General features: G+C 44.0%; 1 protein-coding gene across 1 annotated transcript in view; it reads right to left on the bottom strand.

Moving 5' to 3' along the window:
- Window positions 1-24,249: 24,249 nt before the first annotated feature.
- FGFRL1 (fibroblast growth factor receptor like 1) overlaps window positions 24,250-27,372 on the bottom strand; it is a 179,942-nt gene continuing 176,819 nt past the window's right edge. Inside the window, exon 7 of the mRNA XM_082482578.1 lies at window positions 24,250-26,096. Coding sequence (XP_082338704.1) covers window positions 25,687-26,096 — 410 coding nt within the window. The 3' untranslated portion in view covers window positions 24,250-25,686. The remainder of the gene's footprint in view (window positions 26,097-27,372) is intronic.

Raw genomic sequence — 27,372 nt, 5'->3', positions numbered from 1 at the left:
GGTGCATACCTACTCCAGATATAGCAGCATCAGATTCATCCCTGTTTAAAGATGCAGTTCCTTGAAGATGGCCCACAGCTCTCATCTGCTAACTCCAAGACCTGAGTCAAGAAGCTCCATGTTTTCTGAGTGATAGAGAACCTGCACAGAGGCAGTGTTTCTGGGCCTTTGAAAAGGTTTTACATGAAGGCAAATGCCTAAAGGCTGTGGTGGAGGAAGAGCTCTCCATACTGTCTCTGATTTTAGTCATATGATTTAGTTATAGGTAGTCCTGTGAGAAGCAGGGAGTTGGACTCAATGATCCTTATGGGTGCCTTCCAACTTGAGATATTCTGTGATTCTATGAGTCTATGCTTCGACCCCTATTGCCATGCTGGGTCGTGGTAATCCCTAGCTCCCTCTGAAGAAAAGAAAATAGGCCCTTCACAGATCAAGTAGCTTAAATTTCTCTTCCCTGACAAAGCGAATATTGCAAGAAGAATGTCTGTCTTGTTGTAGGGTCCAAATCCCTTAGGCAGAGCAGTTTTTGTACACAAAAATAACATATCCACTTTATTACAGAAAATCACACCCCACAGACATCAAAAGAAGGGAACCACATATTTTGCCTGTCCTCCAGAAGCCCACAGCAACCCAGGCCTTGGATGGAGAGGATGTGGGCACACCAGTCGCCCATCATCAGGCAGCTTTTACTGGTCCTGCCCACAGACAGAGACATGTTGGTCACACGTATGCAAGATCTCAGAGAATGGCCCATGGTGAAGTGTACAATTTTAAACCCATCCAGTTACATTCCTGGAAACATTCTTCCCCAAGTCAAACCAAGAAAAATATGTATTCCAAATACCATCAAGAGGCACAAGGAATTGCATCACTCTTCTATGGCTCTGGGGTTGCAGCGTGGCCAAACAAAGAAGGAGGCGCGGGAAGGGCAGGATGCAAAACTGCAGCCCTGATTGTTACCTCAAAGGAGGCTTGAGGGTCCTCGGTTTCAAGCAGGAGAGGTTACAGCCCTGCACCAGAACTCTCCTCAGCTACCAGCGTATCACCCGTAAAGATGGCAAACTGATGTCATGCAAGACGCAGCCTTGCTCTCAGTGAAATTGGTGCCAAGACTTCTCCTGACTCTTACTGAATTAAAGGCTCATGCAAACCTGAGTACAAGCTTGCATCAGCGTGGCCAGTAGTGTTTGGCAGCACACCAGTGTGCTGGTAACACAGTGAGCCCACAACAGACATGCAGTTATGCATCCACATATTCATGCTTTCACAGATGTTACATGTGTAAATAATCTGTTTTTAAACATGATAATGGAAATGAAGTCTGTATCTTTAAGAAGGTAGGGGCTTCTTTTGGAGAAACTGAATTTTTTTCATCTTTTCAAAGTGTGAACAAAAGAGTGGTAGGTTTAATTAATGTTGTTTTTTGCAGGGGTCATTATTTGCAATTTCAAGAACAGAGATCTTAAAAAAAAAATCAAATTCAACCTGTTCTTTAATCTGTCTTTTCTTTGAATCTCTCCTTTCTTTGTAGACATGTCCACTAGTCCTTAACCTGATTTATGTGATTGGTCAATTGTGAGTTAATGAAGGGGATAAAATGTTTTCTGGAATGTTGGGATAATCGACAAATAGCAATGACCAGTAACTGGACCACGGCCAAGACAGGAACTTAATCCCCTGAAGTCCAAGGGTATTGTGAAGTTGCACTGAAGTGGGAATTGAAAGAAACCAGTTACATCATTCCATTTGTTTCCTTAGATTGGGACAAATGCGCTCACTCCAGAAAGCATATTTGAAGACTAATTATATAGGGAGAAACCAAGTTAGGAAGGAATTTCTCTACTTCTAGGCATATGTGATTTCAAGTGCGGTTTAAGGGTTTTAATCCTCTTCTTTTCTCGCAACTTTTTACTGTTTGATGCATTCAGTGTGGGTTGTTTCTTCCAGAGGTCACACACTCTCGCCCCCTACCTCTGCTTTCCCTAATGATGTAGAGCAGCTCCCTCACCCTCTGTCAAACATTTCTACTGAAGTGGCAACACAAGAGCTGAATGGTTCAGCTGCAAGGATTAAAGAGGTGGGTTTAAAATGTATGTATATCCTTCGAGTGTAAAATTTAAATTAGAATACAGAGACATCCTTGCTTGCTCTGCCTTGGATTTTGTGTAAAGGTCAGAATTCATCACTGCTGGAGTCCCACTGAAGTTAAGCAGTTTTGTCAAGGATGAACTTGGGGCTATTCAGTCCAGCCAAGGCTTCTCAGCCCCAATCTTTCTGGTTTTGAACGCACACCTCAAGACACATGGTGGGGGAGGGTGGGGAGAGAGAATTTTCAGGTGCTTGGTACACAGTCACTGAATTTAAAAGTTGAAACTATGCTCATGAAGCCCAGATCAATTCTCGCAAGTTCAGCGTCTAGACAGGGACTGAAGCACAGCACCTGTAAGGGCACCAAGAATTAAGTTATCCCGCCTTTGGTGGAGGAAAAAGTGTGGACTATGGGCAAGCCACTAGTGATAACGAGAGGAAAAGGGGCTCTTTAAAGTATCCCCTCTGCCTGTGGTGGGTATCACCAGCACGGAGGAGCTTGCCAGGAGTGGAGGAAGGACAACCCAATTTGCCCTAGACCTCCAGTTTTGAGAAGTTAGATCATGTCCCCAGTGTGTTACCTGATATATGTCAGTACAAAGAGGTTTGTTGACTCAGTCCTAGTACTAACACTATGCAACACACCTCCCCGAAGGGGATTTTGGGGATACTGCAGGATGACCCCTGTGCTCTGATCAACAACCAGATGCTCAGTAATGTTTTCTCAAATACACAGCTTTTTCTCAGACCTTAGATCTTGCTGGAATTACAAACCCTACAAACAAACTGAGGTGACAGAAACTCTTCTCGGACTTCCAACACCCTCCCATGTGTTTCTGTGTTGCTCAGGCTCACTTTTCTTTCAACGAGTGATTAATTTTTATACCATTTTACAGATATATTTCCAACAAGAGGCCCTGGAGAGCCAGTGTTGCTCATGCAGGTGGATTGTAAATTCACTGGGGAAAGGGCTGAGGTTTATTTGCCTCATTTGCACCTCAGACAGTGGGTCCTGATTTCGCTGCTACGCCTAATTCATATAATTGATAGGCAAATAATTGAACAGCTTAAAATGCCTGGGAAGGCCCAGGAGAAGGTTCAAATGGAACTGTTGCTTTTCTTACAAGAACAGTTGGGGTCTGTAATGATGTGACCTTTGAAGGGAGCAAGAGATGATGTTTGTGGTAATGAGATTTCCAGAGACAGAGGCCCATGGGGAATCATAAAGCGAGAGCGAAGTGAGACATGAGGAGTGAGGAGAGATTAATTAGTGGTAAGAAACATCCTCCTGATACTCTTTAATAAGCCAAAACGCTCAAATATGTGAGAACTGTGTTAATAGCCCATGGTGAAGCACCAGATGGGCCAGCACCAGGGTCTACACCCAAATGTAGGAGCTCTGGGGCAGTCCTGCTGCTCCTCTCCCTCTCTGGCTCTGATCTGAATTTGCAGACTCCTCACCACCCCAAGCCGCCTGGCCACGTCTCTGATGGAGTCGGGTCCCTCTTCCACCTCCCTCTGGCTTCTCCACACCAGTTTCTCTATGCTGTTAGCCTTGCTCTGCATATTGCTTCAGCAATTTTGCCTCTTCGTTAGCATTTCAGCAAGTGAATTGCTGTCCTCCCACAAGCTGGCTGGCTAACTGTATCAGCCAGGCAGCTGCACCTTTCTTGTGTTTAGGGATTCATTGATTAAAACGATTAGCTCATCCAGTTTGACCCTATCAGCTCCAGCTTCCTTTGCTGCTGATGAGAAGCACATGTCGGTGGGCCTGAAGCATTTCACCGCAGAGCTCAGCAGCAAAACAAGGGGCTGGACAACAAGCAGGTGGGTTCTGGCAGTGTGAAGTCTTTCTTGCCATGGGTTCAGGACAGATCCATAGGGAATAATGGTAATCACCAACATATAAAACACTGCTGATAGTCCAGGATCCCATTTAAGACAAAATTTAGCAATAGGTGGCTTCAGAAGACTAGGTCATTCTAGAGAAAGATTGAAAAAGGTGATGCTGGTTGGGTGAGGTCTAGGAAGTTAAGGAAGAAGAGGTGATATTTAGCTCTAATTTGCTTGTGCTAATGAAAAATAAAGACTTACAAGAACTATTGAGTAAATGCCTTGTGAAGAAATAGAAATTACTCTCATTGGGTTTGTGTGTGATGTACTAAGGACATCTAATGTATTGCATAAATTCAGGAGAGCTGTGTCTGCTCTGTGTTTCACAGACTTCAGATTAAGCTTTTTTTTTACTAGTCAGCTTTCCAACTCTCCGAAAAAAAGCTAGATCTGATTAGGTTACAGCTCAAGGGGCTAAACCTCATCTCCACACCCTTTTAGCCAAAGAAAAGACTTGGAGGAGAGGTCTAGGAGGGGTTTATTATTCATTTGTCTTCAATCCTTAAATGCCATATTAAGGTACAGACTTTTAAGGTCTAATGTGAATTGGGCTTAGATCAGGAGGACAATTGCTCTCAAAGACAATGAAATACAGCTGTCCAGCAATGAAGGTCTATGATAGCTCAGTTTAAGGCCTCATTCACCTATCTCAGGTCTCTTAAAAACCTCCTGTTAGAAGTCTTCCTATGCAGTCTATTCCAGTGCTTGCCTCTCGGTCGAGTTACAGAGCTTTCTAGTGTTCAGCAAATCCGATTATTTCATTCGTCCATGATTTTTCCATCTATCTTCTCTTCTGTGATTTGGATCTCATGTGTCTGGAGTACATATTACTTAAGCTGTAGTGCCTGAAGCTGAACAAAACGCTCCACATGTCTCAGATATGCCTGTCTCAATTAAAACTAAAACCATAAACTGGAGCTGCCAAGTGCTGACTTCAATAATGTATCTATTAATAGTGACCGTTATCGGCGAAATGGGAAGAACAGCAGACAGATAGAAGGAGAAAAACAGTATCAAATTAGACATTTCTCCGAAAATATGCTCCAACTTAAACCACAAAATACAGTCAGATGACCTACAGAATTATGGATATGTGGGTGATAAGCCACCCTTTAATTTTTGCACAGGAAACTGTGTTTCAGATTAGCTTTTCAGAAGGGATAACAAAAGCGATTTACTCCATGCACAAAACCCCACACTAGCGTGTTTATGCATTGCTGTGGGCAAAGCGCCTTCCAGACACTCAAGATTGTTCCCTTTTCTAAGCATTGTGCAAACCAGACTGTTTTTGTTGCTTACTGGGCTATAGCAGCACTGATTATTAAGTTTGTAACAAAATCTCAGGTAACATAAATATTTAGACACAGCAATCCAGAGGGATTAAACAAACACAGAGCCTAACTCTTACAGGATTTCCCCTGTTGTTATTCAACTTGCACATTTTAGAGATAGGAAAACCAAACTGTGTAGGGCTGCGCTGATTGCTCCCCAAGACTAAATGCCTGTACGCATGGGACTAGATTCACAGGAAGGATTTAAGGATCAGTATTAGACCGTGTTCCTAAATCCTAATTAGGCAATTCCTAAAGATGGTAGTTCACAAACCCCAGCACCCTGAGTACAGCTCTGCCTAGTACCAGACACTCTATAAAAAATCAGCAAAATGCTGAAGTGGAGACATTTCTTGTGGGATTAAAAGCTGGAGGCTTTGTCTTAAATCTAAGCACTGAATCAGGTCAGTCATGCCTCTCCCTTCCCTCAAAAAATACTAGGGTTGGGGTGTCATGTGCAGAGCTCTCCTGCCCCAAATATTAGCCTACATGTCTCTGAGATGACAGACCCCCTTCAACGTCCACAGCTGTGCTGAAGCCCATCTTAGAAGTTGGGTCATCAGGTCTTCTGGTTTAATTATTAAGGGTTTTTTTGTGTAGAGGGGGTGTTGTTTGTTTTTTTTTTTTGTGGTGGGCAGTGCAAGGAGAGGGAGACAGACTTTCTGCAATAGCCCGTGGGATATGTACTTTGTCTCCGGCATGCCTTTCCCATCTGTGGCCCGAAGAAAACCTAAAACCCATCTCAGAGTTGGGGGAGGCAGCTTTATGTGGTGAGCCACTGGGCTCATACGCAATGAGCCCTATTTTGGATGGAAAAGCTTCAGTTCTAGTTCCAGAAACATGCTAGCGTCAGGGGACTGACCAAGTTATAATTGAATCTCTTTGTGTTATTGGTCCCTTGGCCTTCTTAAGCTAAAGCAAGCTACATTTGATTTCTTTGGCATCGTGTAGCATGTGTACAGCCAGCGTGTTGCCCTTGGTGCTTTGTGTAAGCCAAACTGGCCACTTCTGTGACCTCTTGTTCCTTCTATACATGGAACATATTTCAATGATTTTATAACTCCTTAAATAAGGTCTCTTTTATTCTAATCTGAATGCCCTGTTAACTTGGTTTTGGATCCTCTCCCAGACTCCAGAATACCTGATGCTTTATATTTTGGAAATACAGGACTGCCTGTTGCTCCAGTCAGTGACAGACCATGTCTGGTTCACATACTTCTCCCTTTAGATTTAGTCTGCTTATTCCTATTCCAGTTCCCCATCACCGTTAAAAAAAAAAAAAAAAAAAAAAAAAGAAGAGACGAAAAAGAGCATAAACAGCTTCCTTCAAAATTCTCACTGTAAAAGCTGCCCATCAGCTCAGTTGTGCTGTCTCATCGGATAGCAAAAGAAAGTCCCTCTTGTTGCTCAGTTCAGCTTCTCCAGCCCATGTAAATGGGCAGATTTTGAACCAAGAAAGCTCAGTGTGGGTTGTTTCAATACAGGTCTAACGACAATGACTGGGGCACAGGACTACGGAGACGAGGATCTCCCAAGCAGTGCAGGAAACTGTCATGAGAAAAGTCACATTTCCTGGAAAATGGTTTGTAAGTAGCCAGCCTGCTTGCAGGAACATTTGGGGTGGGGAGAATCTCCAGACTAAACATTTTAAAAATATACTTTTCAACTTGCCATATCTCTCTCTCTTTCTTTCTTTTTTTTTTTTTCCTTAAATGAAGAATTCCTTTTGATTCTAAAGCACCTTTGAAATTGCAGTACACTAAACTTTTCAAAAGTTTTTCACTATCTTTAGATATCAGAATTGAAATAAACTGTTCCCATATGCTTCAGATTAAAAATTTCAGTGGAACCAATCTGGAACTGGAGGGGGAGAATTTGGCGTGCAGAGTTTCACTTGTTCTTCTTATTTATTACAGGAGGGGAAAAACGAAAGCTCTGAAACCTCTCACAGGATGGGGAACAAGTTTCCTACTCACTTGTGGGGGCCAAGTTCTCCAGGCAGAGCTGCTTTTGCAGCAAACCAGCCTGGTGAAGGTCTCTTTCCATGAACAGATGGTGAGGAACTAGTCCCCTCTCAAATATCAACTCGTCATGGAGGGTAAAATGAAAATTGGGGGGGTAGATTAAGCCAAAGTGATCAACCTTTTCTCTCATTCTCAACTCAGCTTCCTCCTCTTCCTCCAAATCAACTTGTTTCTTTGTACATCTCCTTCTTAGTATTAAGCACGCAAGCTGTAATTCCTGTGGTGGTGGAAGATAAGGGTGCAGTTATATTAAATTATAGCAATTGACCCCAAACTTCTCCTGCTTTTTGCACTCTTATGGTTGCTTTTGATTTCTCTCCCTGGCCTTGGCCATTTATTCCTTGAACTTCACCCTCAAAAAAGCTTCTCAAATCCTGAAATAGCCTCTTGTGTCTCCCTCATCTGCAGATTTTCCAGTTGAAGCATCCCAGACCATGCCAAACTGGATATCTTTTAGAAAAGCCTCCCAGGGCTTCCCTCTCAGGGAAGATTCAAGTGTTTCCTCCTGCTCTCCCTCTGCTCCTCTTCACACCTTCTTTTTATGGTTTGAACTCTGGGCTGTATCATCTTTGCAGCCAGTAAATTACCCAGGAATTTGGCATAAATATGTTCAGCAGCATGGGGGTTCCTATCAGTTTCTTTGCCATGCTCTACTGCAGCATTCAGGGGAAAACAGTGGTTTCAGCAGAAAAAAAGCAAGATGAGCAGCCCTGAGTGCCTTGCTGGTCGTCTTCTCCTGTGACGTTGGGAGGTGCTGAGCAAAGCACTGGACATCCATGCCTTTAGCTTCTTTATGGAAGTGACTGATGAGTTTCCAAAGAGTCATGAGGTCTTGCAAGTGTGGACAAGACTGTCTGCCACTCTCATAAGGTTTTACAAAACCAATATCAGCCTCTCTTCAGGTGTTACCATGAAAGTATGTGGTTACTTCTTAATTAATTGTGTCCCTCATGAGCTTTTGCATTCAGATTCCTACAATACAGGTTTTTCTTCTTATTGCCTTTCCCAAGCTTTCGGTCAGGAAGAAAGCTGCTAGTCAGGAGCCAAGGAGACCTTGCCAAGACAGCACAACATTCACCAGCCCAGAAACAGTAGCCGAGGCAAAATGGAGCCCAGGCTGATTTCCCCTACATCTGCTGGGACAGTAAACAGTGGGAATTGCTCCAGGTAGCAGATATGACTGTACAATTCCAGACTGTACTCCAAAAGTCATACCGTATTGGCAGAGGATGGCTAAAGGCCATGTGAAGTGCCATCCTATGCCCTAGGAGCAGATACTGCTTGCAGATATCCCTGCCGTGATTTACATCCATAATCCTGGGCAGTGGAGAAGCTGGGGTTCCCATGGGAGTCCTGCGACCAGCCAAATGAAGAATATTCAACAACCAAGACAGGTCAAGTAAGGTCCTACCAGCAGGGCAATAATATTTCTAAAGGTCCTTCTAAAATCCAACTTGCATTTTCAGCTCTACACCTTTTTCTTCACAGCAAGGGAATTCTTGTGGGCACTATCACAAAGACGATCCTGAAGGTGCAGGGAAGTGTGAAGGGCTAAGAGGTGAGGGACGGAGAGAGATGGCAACACGAGACTGGTCTGGACCAGAAATACAAGACTACGTGGAATGGCAAGAACTAGATACCTTACCCTAACCTCACAGGCAAGGACAATATCCAGGTTTTCCAAGGCATCTCCATTCAGAAATAACAAAAATAGAGAATTGCAATCAATCTATCCCTACGTGTCACTGACATTCTGAAGCTTAAAATAATAGCCTGTAATCCCAAGTCAGGAAGCAATTACTAATTACAAATGTAATATAGAAAGCATATTTTTTAAAAAAAATCCCAGTTCCTCTTTCCTTTTCTCTCAAATCATTCCCTGAATTTTTTACAAGTGTTTGCTATTCATAAAGCTTTAATAAAAATTTTGAGTAATAACTTTCAGACAGTGCCTGTGAATTGCTCTCTTAGATTAGTATCTATAATTTCCCAGTAAGAGATGGCCACGCTGCCACTTGCAGTGTCAGAGTGGCCAGTTAAACCTTACAGCAGTATCTGTATACTGCTGTAAAATGAACTGTACTACAGCATGAGCTGTGCTAAAGGCTGAATGAAACTATTCTCATCAGAGATGAGTGGTTAAGGAGACGCAAACATTTTAAGAAATCCCCAGCAGCTGTCTCATGCATTTGCAAATATGTTATTTAATTATTTGATGGGCTCTGGGTTGCTATGGGAACTTGATGAATTTGGAGAGACACAACAAAACGAGGCCCTTCCACTTGGGATGGCGATGTCTTTGGTCCCAAGCATTTCACGATGTACTGTAATTATTTAAATGCCAGCAAAGCAGTGATATCATGCAAAGACATGACAGATCACACTTTTCTCATATTAGGAGAGAGGGCTGGAACATGTGAATATGTGTACAGGAGTCTGTTTGTAATGAAATTGCCGTTACGAGGCCCTTGTGTGCTTGTAGTCTCATTTCATCAAGTTAGGAGTACTCGCTTTTCTTAATGCTTGCTTAATGTGTTTACTTAAATATATTTAATAGCCTATGGAGTCCATTTCCATTTACTGTTGGAGTTTTTCTAAAGCATCATAGTGGCGATGCTGCATAAAATACCCATGAAAAACATCAGTAATGATAACATATTGAAAGCGCTGAGGAGTGCACGTTCAGGATGTAAGAGGGCAACCTTCGGTTTTGTAATGAAAATAAGTAAATGAGAAAAACTGTGGGGACATAGTAAAATAGAGCAATCAGCCAGGAAAGTAACACATTCCCCTGTGTACCCAAAGGGAAAGAGTGAAGAAGGCCAGTTTCTTTTTTCAGATGTTGCTCATTGTGGAAGCAAGAGATGTCCAGTTTGGAAAAAAAAGTAATTATAGTACAAGTATTGCACTCTCTGCTCCCTCTTCACCATCTGACCTCATCACTATCGCATTCCTGGCTGCAAAACAGCTCAGCTTCAAGGAAAAGACTGGACTGCTCTCAAGAAACTCTATGACCTGGTGGTTAAGACACTCTTGGTATGAAGGAAAGGAAGGTTTAGTGCCCCTTGGTCTCAGTAATGGTCTCTTTCTTCCTAGATGAATGCAGTAGCATGCACACAGCAGCCACTACCAAAATCAAATGTAATGGCTGTCCTGACCACACTCTGGGACCTTCTCTGGGAGGCCTTGGGTTGATATGGCTGACTGGCTGAGACTGCAGTGGAGCTTGAGGTAGAAGACCACCACCTGATTTACCATAAGAGGCTCTTCTGACCACGTATGAGGACTAGAGCTAAGCATCTAGGGAAATTTCAGGCGAAGTTGCTGTAAGTCCTACAGCTATTCTCATTTCTAGGTCAGTGTACAAGAAACTCCCTGGTTGGTGACCTGGGGGAAGAGAGGCAGCGGAAGAGGCTAAAAGCCTTGAAGCAGAGGCACCGAGTAATTGAGAATCCACTCTTAAATTGCGGGAATGGCAAGGGGATTTTGCACTCACCCTTTCTGTGTTTGAGTACCGGGAGTCTTGTTATTCCTGCTAGAGACACCTACATGCTAGAAAAGCACGTCCTGGTGGCAAGGGACACAATGATCTCTTCAGAAGGGTCCCAGCTGCCTTCCCCTGTTCAGTGTCACTCATATTGCCAGGCCTGGGGAGCCAGTGCTCATGCATGTAAAATCACTCTTTTTAATTTTCTGTTTCTGTAACATGACCTATTACTATACTACATCTTCATGAGGCAGAGCTGTCTGGAGAACATCTGTTGCAGTCCCAGCTGTTCGGGTACTTCCTCCGTCTGATGTTTCAGCCCTGATATGTGCAAATCACTGACAGTATTACATCCCTCAGTTCCTCCTATAAATCCTATTTTCTCTGTTCTCACAGGGAGAGGAGGGAAAAAAAAAATACGTTGTATGGTTAAATATGGGCTAGATGTTTTATTCTCACCAAATCGCACCAGTAGGGTCATTGTGGAGTAACTCATACCAGACAGACAGTAAAAACCATCCCAGTGTTTATTCCCTTTGGAGCCTATATAATTAAAGCTGCCCACCTGCTCCTGAATTTTGCTGTCGTTTTTTGATGCTATGGGCAACGTGATACTCAGTTATTATTATAAACTATGTTAAGCTGTACCCACTATGGGGTTTATGACAACAATCCTTGAGAAAATTGTAATCCTCTGTGCTCAAGTATATCTCCTTGTTATAATGCTTATGATTCTTGGCTTGAGATGATGGCAGATGATGGCCACGAAAGACTTCCAAATATGGGTCCTGGCAACTTGCTCTCTCCCTAGCTTGCCCGCATTAGATACTTTAGATGAAGCCATTTTCAGCCCATCTCTTCCAGCCGTTCAACAGAGCCATTATTCATCTTCCAGGACACATGACTGAGAGATGTGACAGCCTGTGCCGAGCTAATAGTTCCCCTCTCATCTCCAAAGCCATCCCTCACAAAGATGCTGAGGGTCCAGGGGGAATTAAAGTGGCTGCAATGAGGTGGGGTGGCTGGGGTGCCATCTGAACAGCTCTCATGCTGCTTCACCTTGGAGTTTGAATGAAAGCCACTTGCCTCCTTTCCCTGCCTGGTCCATGACTCTTGTTTTCATCCACACAGTAGCATCAGCACACCAAACCAAGGGTGCTCAGTAAGGATTTGGGGCATTTTCCAGGGCTTTGGCTGGAAAATTTGCAGGAAGTGGAGTGTAGAGAGCCCTTCTCCCACACCTTGAGTGAGAGTTACAACCACTAGATCCTCACTTTAAAGGGTGGCAGATCATCTGAGTGTATTTTAAAAGGAGAAACTGCCTGGATTTTGAGAGAAGGGTTGTACAGAAGAGCACTCCAAGCTGTGACACCCATGCACACTGGACTTAGGGTGCTTCCAGTGTCCAATATTACCCCTTGGAAAAATGGGAATTATTGACTATTCCTCCTTACACACTGCACAGGTATTGTCAGAGGGAAAGACCAAAACATGTCTCCAATGCTCAACATTTAATCCACTACATTTAAAAAAAAAATCTAGCTTCTGAGCTCCAAATACTGTGGAATAACCTAGAGACACCAACTTATAATATTACAAACACAACCATGGGACAGCTCAAATATTCGACAGTCTTAGAAACAATAAAATGGGTTTCCATATCACCCAATACTGGTGACACATGTAGTAAAGCAACCATCATAAAATGCTTCTTGTAACCTCATGACTGAAAACAGCAATAACACGTTTTGTCTCTGTAAACACTCTTCATTGGTTTCTGGAAAATTAAAAAACATAAAGAATCTACGTTTATAACATTTTTTTTTCAAATGGTACAAACCCCAAAGGCTTTGGAAATTAAAAAAAATATGACTCTTTTTTTTAATTCTGAATAACCAGACGTCCAAAGTTTAACACCTTTTGGTTACAAAAAATCTACATCTGATATAGTTTTCCTGTACTGGTGCCTCCTGCTACAATCTCAACAATGAAAAACTATCAAGATTAACAATTCAAACATGTTTCCTAGACAGTCTGGTCATCCATAATTGTTGGAAGCAGTCCTTCTCTTCACTGCCAAAATTTTGTCTATCATTTGTTGCCTGATACTCCTGGAGGGACTTATCAGTGTTTATTAAATAATTTGAATCTGCTCCGTAAAGTTTCCATTTAATGCTGGTTGAAATGTGAATTATTTATCATGATTGCCTCCACCCCCAGCTTTCTGAAGGACAACACATGGTCTTTGATAAAAGCTTTTAATGCTAGATGTGCATGAGCTGGAACCATGCTCAACTAACTTTCTGTAGTAGCTGTAGGACAAAGCTTTGATGTTGACACATCTTGTGCAGGTCCTCCAGAATGGTGCAAAGCAAAGTCTCCCCTCATATTTTTCTTGCACATACTTACCCAGAAAAAAAAAAAACAAAACAACAAAAAGAGACATTGCTCAGTTGTATTGGGTTTGCATGGCAAGGTTTTGGTAGTGCGGAGGCTACAGGGGTGGCTTCTGTGAGAAGCTGCTAGAAGCTTCCTCGATGTCCGATAGAGACAATGCCAGCTGGCTCCAAGATGGACCACTGGCCAAGGCCGAGCCCATCAGCGACGGTGGTAGTGTCTCAGTGATAACATATTTAAGAAGGGGGAAAAAAAACTGGGCAGTAGCAGCCAGAAGAGATGATTGAGAATATACGAAAGAAACAGATCTGCAGAAACAGAGGTCAGTGAAGAAGTAAGGGGAGGAGGTGCTCAGAGATTCCCCTGCAGCCCATGGAGGTTAACGGTGGAGCAGATATCAACCTGCAGCCCATGGAGGACCCCACACTGGAGCAGGTGGCTGCCCGAAGGAGGCTATGACCCCATGGGAAGCCTATGCTGGTGCAGGCTTCTGGCAGGACCTGTGGCCCCATGGAGAAAGGAGCCCATGCTGGAGCAGGTTTGCTCTCAGGACTTGTGACCCCACAAGTGACCCATGCTGGAGAAGTCTGTTCCTGAAGGACTGCATGCTGTGGGAAAGACTCATGTTGGACAAGTTTGTGGAGGACTCCTATGGGAGGGACCCTATGCTGAAGCAGAGGAGGAGCGTGAGGAGTCTTTCTCCTGAGGAGGAAGGAGCTGCAAAGACAACGTGTGATGAACTGATCACAACCCCCATTCCCTGTCCTCCTGTGCTACTTGGGGGGAGGAGGTAAAGAAACTCAGAAGTGAAGTTGAGCCTGAGAAGAAAGGAGGGGTGGGGGGAAGGTGTTTTAAGATTTGGGTTTATTTCTTATTACACTACTCTGACTTCTAATTGGCAATAAATTAATTTCCCCGAGTTGAGCCTGTTTTGCCCATGACAGCAATTGCTGAGTGATCTCTCCCTGTCCTTATCTTGACCCATGAGCCTTTCAATATATTTTCTCTCCCCTGTCCTCTCCTGAGGAGGGGAGTGACAGAACGGCTTGGTGGGCACCTGGCGTCCAGCCAGGGTCAGCCCATCACATCAGTGCTGATGACAGCAGTTGTCAGAAGGAATCTAGCTTCTTAAGTGAAATAAGCTATTCTCCCAAGAAGTCCAGCATAAGCCTCCCAGTCACTTCCATGAGGCCAAGTTCAACCCAAACCACTCTGATGTCCTCACCCAGTGGCTGGGGAAAGAATTCCACCTTTTAGACCACGTTTTTGGAGAACCAAGGATAAGTCACGACCCTGAATGGAATAACAAATCATCTGTGCCTTCCATTGATGGAGAAACTGAGATCAGCACTGGAACACAACTCCCACAGTATGGCCTCCACTGTCTTCACTCTGTCACCAGCTCAGGTTCAGAAAATAACTGGCCTTGGTCTTGGTTTGCTACGCCTGATGGTCTGAGAGACAGCAGATGTCCTGTGATTTCCCTGCGTCAAAGAAGCACTACTGATATAATGAGGAAGGTGATGGCTTTGGACAGACGTTAATTGGGTGCATACAGCCAAGTTCAAATCTCTGCTCTTCCTGCAGAAAAACCTTTTCATTTATCGTATTTCAATGCCTCTTCTATACAGTGAGAGTAATTACTGCTATAATTCACAGGGATGTAGTAAGAATAAGTGGGCAAAGGTGTCTGGAGTGCAGACGACGCTCTGGAAATTGAGAGGCACTCAGTCATCTACCTACACAATGTATATCATCTTTTCTCCTAAAATTATTTAACAAGTAGGTTATTTTTAAGTGCCATTTTGACCTTGTTCTGCCCGTTTGATTTTCTGCCTTTTGGTTTGTAGGTGCCAGTTCTAGCAAAAGATGGCAAATGAGATTAAATAGTGCAGAGACTTGCACTTTAAATGCTGACCGCAGAGTCATGTTTGCACAGAGGCCCCTGCAGCACTGTCAAGGAACCAAAAAACAAGTGCAAACAGAGTTGTGCTGACTTTATGGCCCCTTACAAATCTTTTCCGGCATATGGGAGTATTAGGTCTTAACACACCAAAACGAGAGAAAAGTGTTTTATCACTTCTCTCTGATATCAGGTCGTGCCTGCCCTTACACGCAGCCTGTATTGTGCATGCACATTTGGAAGAGGGTTTCAGATATACATCAAAGTGCATCTCTTCTGATGTCAAGCCCGAGAACTCTTCGCTCTTATTCAACCATGACAGAGGGCAGCTTGTGTTCCCCTGGCAGCGTGGGGCCAGGGCTGGCAAACCGTGGCTGGAGCCATGCGATGAAAGCTGGGGCTTGTACCAGCAGGCAATCCCACCCTGCACACCTCTCCCCTCTGATTCCCTCGTTTTGTTTCCTGTTCCTATGGACAGGGAGAGTTCAGGAGGACACCACCCTTCCAGGCTTAGAAGGGTGCTGTAGAGACACAGCAGCATAAGGAAAGTCTCAATTATGTGCTGAGGCCTCTACCAGATTTGGGCAAATTTAACACAGATGGACACTTCACCAATTTGCTGCATATTTTTCTAGTTTTCCAATGTTGTATTTCAGTGCCAAAGCCAGGTTCATCCTTTTGTTTCCTGGTACCTGGGTGACAAATTTAGCTTATCCTGTTGGCTTCAGAGGAACAGTAAACACCATTGGGTGTCTTTCTCTCCACCCAGAAACCAAACCACCTTTAGGAAGTGCCAGTTTCTCTTCCCTATTTAAGGAAGCTCATGATGACTCTGTCCCTAACTTTGTTACCTCGCGTAAGAAGGATGAATACTGTTCTCATAACACATCCTTATTTCTTTTTGAAATCCAGGCAAGGCAAGAACATGCTTTGGATGAAAGATGTTCTCCATTGATGCCCTCAAGAGAAATTGTCTGCTATAGTGGGAATTGAGTGCTCTGGTTTGTCCCGGCTCTGGGGGGAGCACCCCACAGCAGCCCCTGGCTGCCTCCTGGGCTCCAACCCATGCAGATCAGCCAAAGCAATAACTTAACTTTACCCTGGAAACCTCCTGTTGACATGCCATCTCTCCTCCTCTTTTTTAATTGCTCCTCCTTATCATTCACAACTCTTCTTTTCATATTCACGTCCTGTCTTAGGCAGCATTAGTGAAAATATTACTATTTTCAATTTTCTATATTAATAGCATCAATATTGAAATAACTCAACAAAAAATGCCTTAAACCCTTACTCACGTCCTCATCAAGATTTCAGATCCCAGCTCCTACTGGTTTCAGGATCTGGGCCTCCACCCTTATCTCTCCGATTAAATCATTAGCTTTAAAATCCTTCACCGTTTTCAACCTGATAATAAAACACAGGAAAACGTGGCTGTAAGCTTCATGAATATTTATTTTATCAACAGTGAAGGAGCAAGTATACCTAACAGCTTTGCTAACTGATTGTCTGCAGAACAAGGAAGTTATGGCCATGTTAACGCAAGCAGTAGTAGTTTATTGTTTTAGTAGGCACTTCTTTTTCCTTCCTTTCGAATAAACAGACCGCAGGGTCTGGGAAGACGTGTGCCAAGAGCATTACTGAGCGCAGCAAAAGCCGAACAAAGCGCGGCAAAAGCACAATCCTAATCATAACAGAGCGAGCAAGTATTGTTACAAATGTTCCCTTTAGTATGGAAATGAGCCAGAGGTAATAAAAACACCATAAAAATGTCAAAATGACTGATCACTATGAAGCACTGGCCTTTTTATAACCAAAACTTACAATGAACTTAAAAAAATTCCTGTGTTAAGAGAAATGCCATTTTTACTTAACTTTGTTGTTCGACTTATCCTCAGTTCACTGCACAGTTAAATGACTGCAGAAGAGAACAACTTCAGAAGGGCATCAGTAAAGATCTGATTGATATTAAATGACATTCAAGCATGATGGTGGACTCTGGATGGAAACAAACCGTTAACCAGGGCATTAGCATTAACACTGCTACTGCCTCTTTATGAGAATATGGGGCATATTTAGGTACTAATTGTTTGAACAGCAGCAATAAAATATAATGCTTAATGACATACAAATGAAGAGCTGTGTAACTCATGTAATTCCATCAGAAAACGCTCAGAAACAGCAGCTTGACTCTTTAATTACACAGATCAAAGGAGAAAAAAAAGGCATTTTGAAGTCTAGTCTAAAGTGTTATTTATTACTCCGCTCACTAAAGCATAGATCAGCTCTGATAGAAATCGCATTTCAGAATGGATTTGGTTAGCGAAAACAGGAGAAAAAAAAAAAAAGAGTATTCATTGCTTTCCTGATGTCCATATATATTGCGGGACATGTTAAATCCTAATTAAAACAGACTGGCAGAAGGGAAAAGAAAAGAAAGAAAAAGCGTAAAAGCTAAAATAAGGACAAATAAAGGTCGTAGCTCCATGTGTTGATCTCAGAGACCTGAAGGTGGTAAACATGCACAAAGGCACATGGGCTAAATGCAAAATGATCTTCCTCCTTCATTCAGACCCCACTCTATACATAGACAATATGTATGTGCCATCTAATAGTCAACCCAAGACCAGTATTTTAAATATGGTTATATCAGCTATTACTTCCTATTTTCAACTACAATAATCCACATTTTTGGTGGGTTTTTGTTTTGGGGTTTTTTGGGGAGTTTGTTGGGTTTTTTTTTGCGTTTGCAGCAAACTTAAAAAACGAGAATCTGAGTTCCAGAAATGCATTGCTGCTAAGATAAGGTGAAAAGAAAGCGTGAAATACCAACAGCTCCCAATTATTGGCATTTTCTGGCAAGTCTACAGTGCAGAACCAACCTGGCAGGGGGGCTGGGTGCATCCCAGCATATTTGGATGACATACCCTGGCCCTGGCCAGGCCAGTACCTCCGTGCCTCATTTCTTCCTCTGTTAAATTCTTGCTGAGATCTATAGGTGAAACCCACTCCATAAAGCTAGGCGGTTCTGTGCCTGTGCCCCTCACACCCTCACTACATCAATCCACGAGTAAAGAAGTGCACAGAGGTGCCCTCTTTGTGGGTCTAACACCCAGTGAGATCCTGCGCATGTAGGAGACCTGCAGGGTCACTTTGGCCAAAGTGTGCAACCCACCCTACAACCACTTGTGTCCAAATGACTGTGCTGGGGGGAGCTGTGTCCACCCCAGGGCGAGGGCAGGGCAGGATCCGGGCTGGCTCCCATGCATGGCAAAAAAGGGATTGAAGATACTTACACCAGTGTCGTGGTTTAACGCTAGCCAGGAGCTAGGACCACACAGCCACTCACTCACTCCCCCCACTTGGGATGGGGGAAGAGAATCAGAAGGGTAAAAGTCAGGAAAAACTCATGGGTTTGGATAACGACAGTTTAATAGGTAGAGCAAAAGCCACGCACATAAGCAAAGCAAAACAAGGAATTCATTCCCTGCTTCCCATGGGAAGGCAGGTGTTCAACCATCTCCAGGGAAGCAGGGCTCCATCATGCGTTAATGGTTACTTGGGAAGACAAACACCATCACTCCAAACATCCCCTCTTACCTTCTTCTTCCCCTGGCTTTACATACTGAGCATGACATCATATGGTATGGAATATCTCTTCGGTCTGCTGGGGTCAGCTGTCCCGCCTGTGTCTCCTCCCAGCTTCTTGTGCCCCCCCCAGGCTGCTCACTGGCGGGGCGGTGTGAGGAGCAGAAAAGGCCTTGACTGCTTAGAAGCAATTAAAAACACCAGTGTGCTGTCACACTACTCCCATCCCAAATCCACACCAACTGCTGGCAAAAAAAGTTAACTCCATCCCAGCTGAAACCACAACAACCAGTTAACGAGTTTAAGCAACCGAGCAGGCCATTAACCGCATGTGTTTGCATTCAAATTCACATGTAAATCCTTCACGACGCTAACTGCAGCGCATCCAGTAAGATTTTCTAAACCGCTGATAGCGCAGAGAAGGGGTGTGTGTACGCACAGCGCTACACTGCTGTTTACACAAGGGCTTTCTTGCAGACGCAGTACGTGTCGATGCACAGCTCTAGTTTATCCAAATAACACCATTACTGTAGTAATAAGCTGGAAAGTGCTGAGATCACATACTCGCAGTCTGGAGGCAAGCGGAGCCGGGTGTGCAGCCTGAGCGGGGCTGCCCTGTGCCAAACGTTGCTGTAAGGTCTGTGGCGCACGTGTGCAGCTACAGCGCCCGCCAGGAGCAGCGCAGCCGGGTGCAGGGGACCTGCGCTTGCACCTCCTGTTCTCTGCAGCTCAACTACATCTCTTGGGGGCCAGAAGGGACCACTAGATGACCCCATCTGTATTCCTTTATCCTTACGACACTCCCAATATCTCGCATCCAACTGAAACACCTTGTCCACAAAGCACCCAGACTTATTTGGAAGATTTTGAGAGATGCAGTGTCTACCCCTTCCTTTGATAGCTCCTTCCAAAATGCGTGCATTTCCCATTTAAATGTGTCTGGCTTCATACACTGGCCATTAACATCTTTCTCTGTCACATCTTTCTCTGCCAATGGGCCAGCCAGAACAAAGATGTAAAAACCTTGCAATGACTCCATGTGTCCGATTGATTTCCCAACGGACGTTGCAGGGAATTTTTTTCCCACTGGCATCTGCAAGAGCTGGAACAGGCATTGTGTGTGGAATAATCATCGACTTTAGGTAATTTGGCTTCCTGGGAACACTCGACATACCCCATATAGGCAGAGGTGATGCCCGGATAGCAAAGCCATGATAAATTCCCCATTAACCTTTGACCACCTCCCAATTTTTGCTCACTGCTACATCTCCCCTGGGGCATTATTCTAATATTTCAAACCTCTAAAGGGTTTCAGACAGCCACAGAAATGGAGCCGACAGAAATATTTCCTCTTTCCCACCCCAAGTGTGCAATTTCTGCACAGGGCTCTTTGGGTCTGAGGTCCAGGTCAGGTCAAGATGAAGTTTGGGTGAGGGCCAGCTTCTCTGAACTTAAAGTCTCACAGCTTGGACATTTGCTGCCTCTGGAACTAGTAGTGAGACACGCAGACATTCACCTCAAAGGGGTGGAGGTGCTGGGCTTGACCTTGAAATCCCTGCTCCACCCCAGGTACTAGAGCTTGGCCATCTCCTCCAGGGACCCCTAAATTTCATCTTGCTAATTGCAGTTTGGCTCCTGGTGTAATTATGGCATTTGGCTCTAGAGGTGAAGAGAGTAAAAATAGTCCCTATTCACAAAAAAAAAAAAACCACAACAGAAAACCAACCAACCAGAAACCTTTTCCAAACCATTTGAAAAATAATGCTTCCGCTAGATTCACAGCATCTACACAAAATACCAGACCAAGCTGTGGTGCAAAGGTAATTTTGCAATATTGTCTGCTTTGCCAGCATGTGTTCCTGATGTGTGCAAACATACACACATGCACATACACAGCCTCACACACGCGGCCATCCTTTTCTTCAAAATATAGTGAGTTTACAGAACTCTCTCCTCTATTAGCACAATGCCAGGCTTTTATGCCTTTCTTTTTTTCTGTAACTTTTATTATGTAGCCACAGACAAACACATGCTCTGCCATGCTCTCTCATTTCGATGTGTCCAGTTATTGTACTTGCCACTGATTGAAAAGCACGACACCTTTTATTTTGAATGCCTGATAAAAGTTTTCAGTTTGAAAGGGGCCGACTGTACAAAGACTGTCCATACAAAGTTTAAAAATGCCACCCACAAACTGGCACGTAAGGCCATGTTTGATCTGTAATGCAAATTGTCCTCGTTTGGCCTCAGCCAGCAGCAAAGACCCACACAGCCGCTCGCTCGACTCCCACAGCCGTGGGAAAAATCGGCAGAAAAAGGGCAAAACTCGTGGGTTGAAATAGTGTAATTTAACAGAGCAGCCAAAGGGAAGAAGAAAGAAAAACAATAACACCGACAAAGGAGCATAAGGACGCGATTACAGTACCGCCGCGCAGCGCGCCGACCGGACCCGCAGCACCGCAGCCCGCCCCGAGTGGCGACTGCCCCCATCGCCCCGGCTAGCGCCTCTTATAGCCGGGCACGGGTCACGTGGGATGGGATACCTGCCTCCCCTGCCGGCTCCTTGGGGAAATTAACCCCATCCTTGCCGGAACCAGGACACAAATAAAATAAACAAAGATGGTGAGTTTTAAGCCTGAAATTCCTTTGATTTTTGAAGCCCCATGGCTTCAAAAGCAAAAACTACCTTCTGTATCGCAGCCTGGAGGCACATACATCTGTATGGCTGTATGTATATGTATACTTAACATAAAATATTTCTGTGTTCAAAGTAGGGTCAGTACCTAATTACAAGACTATTGTTTTCTTCTTTAAACATCCCCTATTCATGAGTGAAGATGAGTCCAAATCTTGCCCCACTGAAGAAAAACAATTTCAAACACAAGCAGGACCTGGCTGAATTTATTTAGATGAAGGAAGACTTTGCAACACATGCAAGGCACAATCAAGCCCTAAAAATAAATAGCATGCAGTAGGGCATGGGGCAGAGTAACCCTTAAGAACACTTATAGGTTCCTGGTGGAGGAAAAATAACTCCTTAAAAATGCAAAACCCACTCAGGCACAGCAAGACAGCGCGAGGCCCAGACAATATATACAGCCCCACTCAAATAGGGCACAAGATGATATTTCCCTAATATGAAATTTCATACCAATTTGGATGCTCAAGAGGAAATGCTTAAGAGGGAGCTGATACCCAAGGCAGGATGAGCACCCCGAGCTTTCTGCAAATCAAGACCTTTATAGCATCTCTCATGGTGCATCCAAAACCAGAGCTGTCTTTTCAGTCCCATGGCTGAGAGGTGCAGCTGTGCTTGGCCGTAGCATCCTCCATTCCTCCATGCTGGGTGGTTTACTGCAGTGTTTGCTTTTGGAAATCTATTAGCATCACTAGAGATTTGTCTTTAAAGGCAGGAGCTTGAAAGGGCAGGAAGAAGCCACTCCTTCTGCATATCTGGCAATATGTAAAGTTTTTGACTGCATGATATAACACAACGGAGCTGTACCACAAAGGGTAGAAGGCACCAGAGGAGAGCATTACGGTCCGCATGGAAGATTGTGCTGTATGGGACATGCAGGGTTGCTTCTCTGAACCCACTGACCCTCTCTCTGAGGGTCAGCGATATAGCTGCCATTTGAAAAAGTGCCATAGGACAGTCTCTTAGGGCTTGCTTAGAGCTGAACCATCCAAAACCAGTGTTCACCTCCACCCTTGAAGCTGGTTTCAGTACCGCTATCACAGCATGTGTTAGAAGTGTCCTCTCGCTGCAGCACTGGCACAGACAGCAGAGAAGGGCTGTGGGCATAGGGGTGCATCCTGCCCTCTGCCATGGCCCTAATGCTGCTGAAATGTGGGGTAGCTCAATACATACTATGGTGCAATAGGTAGCTTCCCATAGGCATGAGATACGAGATGTAGCCCTTAGTATCTCTCATGGAAACATCCACTTACTGCCTTCTTAAAATAAAGGTGATGGACTTAATGTATAAAGGTATTTTATTTTTTTTTTAATGAAATGACTGAATAAACTACAGTCATTAAGAACTTCTGCCTAAATCATGCCTTATATCCAGAGCCCTCAGTGTTCACATTTAAGCCTCTTGGAAGCTGAGAGGATGTATACAAAGATACCCATGATCTGAATTTATCTTTTATGGACTTCATAAATTTGTGTTAACAAAGTGTAACTGAATCCTCCTGATGAAAAAAAAAAAAAATTAGCAATGGGTTGCTTTATTATAACTTCTACAGGAAGACCATTGTGAGGGATGGTCTTCCTGTAGAGGTTATAACATGGATTTCCTACTACAGCATACAGGCAAGCAGCAGAGTGTGCTATGCAGTGCTGTATTGCAACAGTGCCAGTTGGTAAACTCCACATGAGTAGGAAGGTCTCCTTCTTCTACTTCCTCCTCCTCCTCTCCTTCCCCAGAATCATCCGATGGCTCCAGCCAGCACCAGCACAGTGGGCAGGGATGGAGCCACTAATCCAGTTGGCTAAGACAAAAAAGGGGCTTTTGGGAGCAGCATGTATTGGTGAAGGAAAGCGGGAGCTTACGTGCTTTGCTGAATCGGGGCCCCATCTCACAGCGCTATGGCTGAGCAAACAGGGAACTGTTTGGTTTGCTGGTGACTCAAACAAACCAGCAAAAAAATCACTGCAGGTCAACCCAGAGCAAATACCTTCAGAAACGTTCCGAGAAAAGCAAAGCCTAAAGCACTGTTTTGTTTCAGGTTAAATGAAGTATTTCACTTTCAAACAGAGCAGCTGGTTTGCTGAAGATCACTTTTGCAGAACAGGCTTGAGAAGGAAGTGATTTCAAAGTTAAAAATTGGCACGTTTCAAATTTTCAGGGTTTTTTCAGCAGCAACCTTTAAGTGAAACCCAAGTGAAGAGCAGACAGTCGAACCATTGCTGAACCTGCCTGCTCTGAACAAAATTTTGGCCACTAAAGGGTTGGGTGCCTCTCCTTGGCATGCAGCAGCCGAAGGTGTGAGCCCTCCTGGAAGGGAGCAGCTCCCAACGTTCTCTTCTTACTGCATCCAGCTCACCCTGCGCTGGCTCCTTCAGCAGCTGCATTTACAAATGAAGTGTTTCACCTACATTTCATATTTTCCCCTCCCAAGCACCCTGAGGCTGAAGTTCATTTTACAGGCTCACAAATGATTATTATGTTTTGATTTACAAAATTTTCTTTTAAAAAGAAAACCCACTGCAGGTTTGTGCCTCAAAAACAAATGCAACCTCCTTCTCCCCCAAAAAAGCATGCATAGTGAAACAGATTTCCCTGTGAGCACAGGTCTTTGCTACTGAACATGACAAGGTGTCCATGACAAGTGATCTGGCCACCGCAGGCCCTCACAGTCAAAGTATAAATGGTGGAAAAGGCCAGTTTCTGATGGAAAGGATGGCACCAGCGGTACCTGAGATAATGTCAGAAGAATTACACGTGGCTAGTGTGATAAGGCATTTAGATAGATGACCGCCGAGTTAGGAGAAGTCACATTTTACATTGAGCGTATTCTGAGCACGGCATCTATAGAACCCGAAAAAAAAAATCTTTATTTTCTTTGATCAAAAATACGTATAGAAATGCCTGTTTTGAGGAAAATATCATACACTTTTTTCTTGTTTAACAAAATAAATTAAATATACATGACTTTTGTTTAAACTCTATATAGAATTACAAAGGTTTTATATTTGCAATTGGACTCATTTCCAGTCCATATAGGTATTTAATATGGTCCTTATTTATTTTATCTTCTCACTGTTGTTTGAACTGCAAATGAAGTTGTATCATTTCCAAACTGTTATCTGAGGGGAGGGGACAACCACACACAACCTAGGTGAATATTTCTCAAATGCATTTTTTCCTACAAGATTATTATTTCATTCTCTTTGTTTCTTACTCTTTTTTTGTAATGTTTTTATATATTTTGCATTGATGTAGAAAATCCAGTAGCTTGTCACTGTGAGCCATCAGTGGACAGCGTGTTTTGCTTTCTTCACCATCAGCAGTTCAATTATTATTATTATTAATTATTATTATTTTTTAAATATAAATATAAAGGTGTTCTGTACAATATTCCTCTTTCCTTCTTTCCTTTTTCCTGGCAGCAGCACTGAGTCCTAGGACCGGGGAGTGGAGCACTTGTGGTTTGATCTGCAGTACCCCCCATGGTAAACATGATGCCTTCGACTTGCAGAAATCAAGCAAACCAGCTCAGTTAGCATGTCAAACCAAATCACCGTGACTGAGAAGCATTCAGCATTTCACATTGTGAATAGAAATTCCTTTTTCCAGAGCCTCTTGTGTTATTTCTTTTCCCTGGAAGAGGTGAGTTGGTTATGTCTCCAGGTGCTTTGGCACTAAGCCTCAGGTACTTTAGAGCTTGAGTCACTCAGAAGGAACAGGCTCTCCTGCATGCTCCCGAGTGGGACAGGCTTGGGGGCTTCCCACCAAACAAGTGATGTGCAGCAGGCACAGGAACAGCAGTGCCCATCTGGAAAAGCACCACAGTTGCCTCCTGCTCTTCTTGCTCCTTTTAGTAACACAAGGAAGGAGGTGGTGGTTCACGTCCCTGTGTCCTGTCTCACTTGTTGCCACCTTGATTAAAAAATCTGGGAAGGCTCTGCTGTTGGGGATGGCCGCCTCTCTGCTGAGATTTGGAGCTCCTTCATTATTCCTCAGCTACATCCTGATTGCAATAATTAAAAAAAAAATCTATTTTCTCTCTCTGTCTTTCTCTATTATATATATATTTATATAGATAGATATAGATATATACACATATATATATACACACATACACACACGCATATACAATTATATATATGTATATATATATTTAAAATTATATATAATCTTTTCTGTCTGCTTTGCCTGTTGCTGGCAGTGTGAGCTGACTTGGAGCAGTCTCTTCTGAGGTACCACGAGGAAAAGCCCAAACGAGCTACTGTACACGGCCGCCCTCTTAGCACTGGTACTGAATGTGCTGGTGCTGATGGACTTTGCCTTCCACGTGCGAGTGGGTGTGGGTGTGGATGTCCGTGTAAATCTTTGGGTACATTTTGGATGCCATGGCTGGGGCAAGTGCAGGCCCTTGCGACAGTAAATGCTGCTGCTGGGCAACATATTCCTCATAGTTTATGGAGGAGATGCAGTCTTTGTCGGGGACCTGGGAGACACAGATTCTGTCCCGGGGCTGCGGCCGATGCACAGGGGCAGCAGCTGGTGGGGAGCAGGGCTTCTTCTTGGTCTGGCAAAGCCACAAGAGGATCGTTCCGAAGATGAAGACAGCTCCAGCGGGGATGCCGATGATCACTGGCCAGGGAAGGCTGCTGGTGGAGGAAGGGGGCACAGGTGCACTCGGAGGCTTGGGATCTGGACATCACGGCAGGAGAGAGACAGAAAGAGTTAATTAAATGCAGGCAAAGTGAATTCAAAACAGATGTCACGCTTGGGCTGGCTGTTGTTCAGGCTGTCTGGCAACCCTGCCAGACCAAGTAACAAGGGAGAAATCAAGCCAGCACATGATGTTTGGTAACTGCTTTGCTTTTCAGTGCTCCTGGAAGGACAAGCAACTCATTTTCTTTGGTTTACAGGTCGGGAGAGGAGTCTTTGGGGGATTTTTTAACTTTCTTATCCAAGCTTTAATGGATGCACTAGAGCCAGACCAAGAGAGTTTCCTAACACCCTCCCTCTGCGATGGAGTGGGCTTTGCTGCCCAGATTGGAGGATACAACTCAGGATGTGTCAGTAATACCTCCATCTCAGCAGCCCAGGAGGTATGATTGGGTTGCACAGAGCAACAGCATGTTGCCCACTTGCCTCTGCCAGGTGTAACTGTGTCTGCATGGGCTTTAGACACTCTTTAGTATCCATGTCTAGCGATACTGGAGATACTCAGCAATGGTCCACCATGGCAGGCAGCATTAATGTGGTGTTTTGAGTTTCTTGTGTGGCTGGGAGGAACACTGAAGGACGGGAAAAATGTAGGTGACCTGGTGTCCCCTCCTTGGTGCCCAAGCCATGGAGAACTGAAAGTCCATGTGACATTAGTGTGTTCAACTCCCCATACCAAATGGGCTCTACGTTCACCAGTCTCTTTGAAGCTCCTGTTGGCTCAAGGGCAGCAAATTCAGCTACTGAAGGAGATAAGATGCTTCAGAAAGCATCTTTCACACCTACCTCCCCCTTCCCCTCCCTGCTGTTGGCAGCCTTTACATCCCTGGGTAGACACTCTGGTTTCTCAGCCTGATCTGTTGATTTATAGACCCAAAATGAATTCCTGGGGCAGGATCCTAGCTATCAAAATCCCCATCTAGATAGCTACCAGCTGTGATTTCCAAAGCCCTGAAAAATACCTAGGCACAGAATTCAGCTTGCAGGGAGACACTCGAGAAACTTTGAAAACCACAGGCTATCCTAATAGCCTAATCTGTTATATTCAAACATATATCACTTAACTTTCAAGCCAAACTTCTTTAAGACACTAACGTCTTTTTCTCTCCTTGACAAATAATCCTTCGGCTAGTTTAAAATATTAAATATATACCATGTGGTCTCTTTGAAGTCAGATGCACCTATACTGTTGACCTCAGTAGACAAAACTTTGATTCACCAACACTGAAAATTACAGAATAATTTAGGCTGGAAG

This window comes from Vanellus vanellus (genome assembly GCF_965231255.1).
Source record: "Vanellus vanellus genome assembly, chromosome: 4".
In the NCBI taxonomy this organism is placed as follows: Eukaryota; Metazoa; Chordata; class Aves; order Charadriiformes; family Charadriidae; genus Vanellus; species Vanellus vanellus.
Note: the sequence above shows the minus strand (reverse complement) of the source record. Positions and strands in the feature narration are given on the sequence as shown.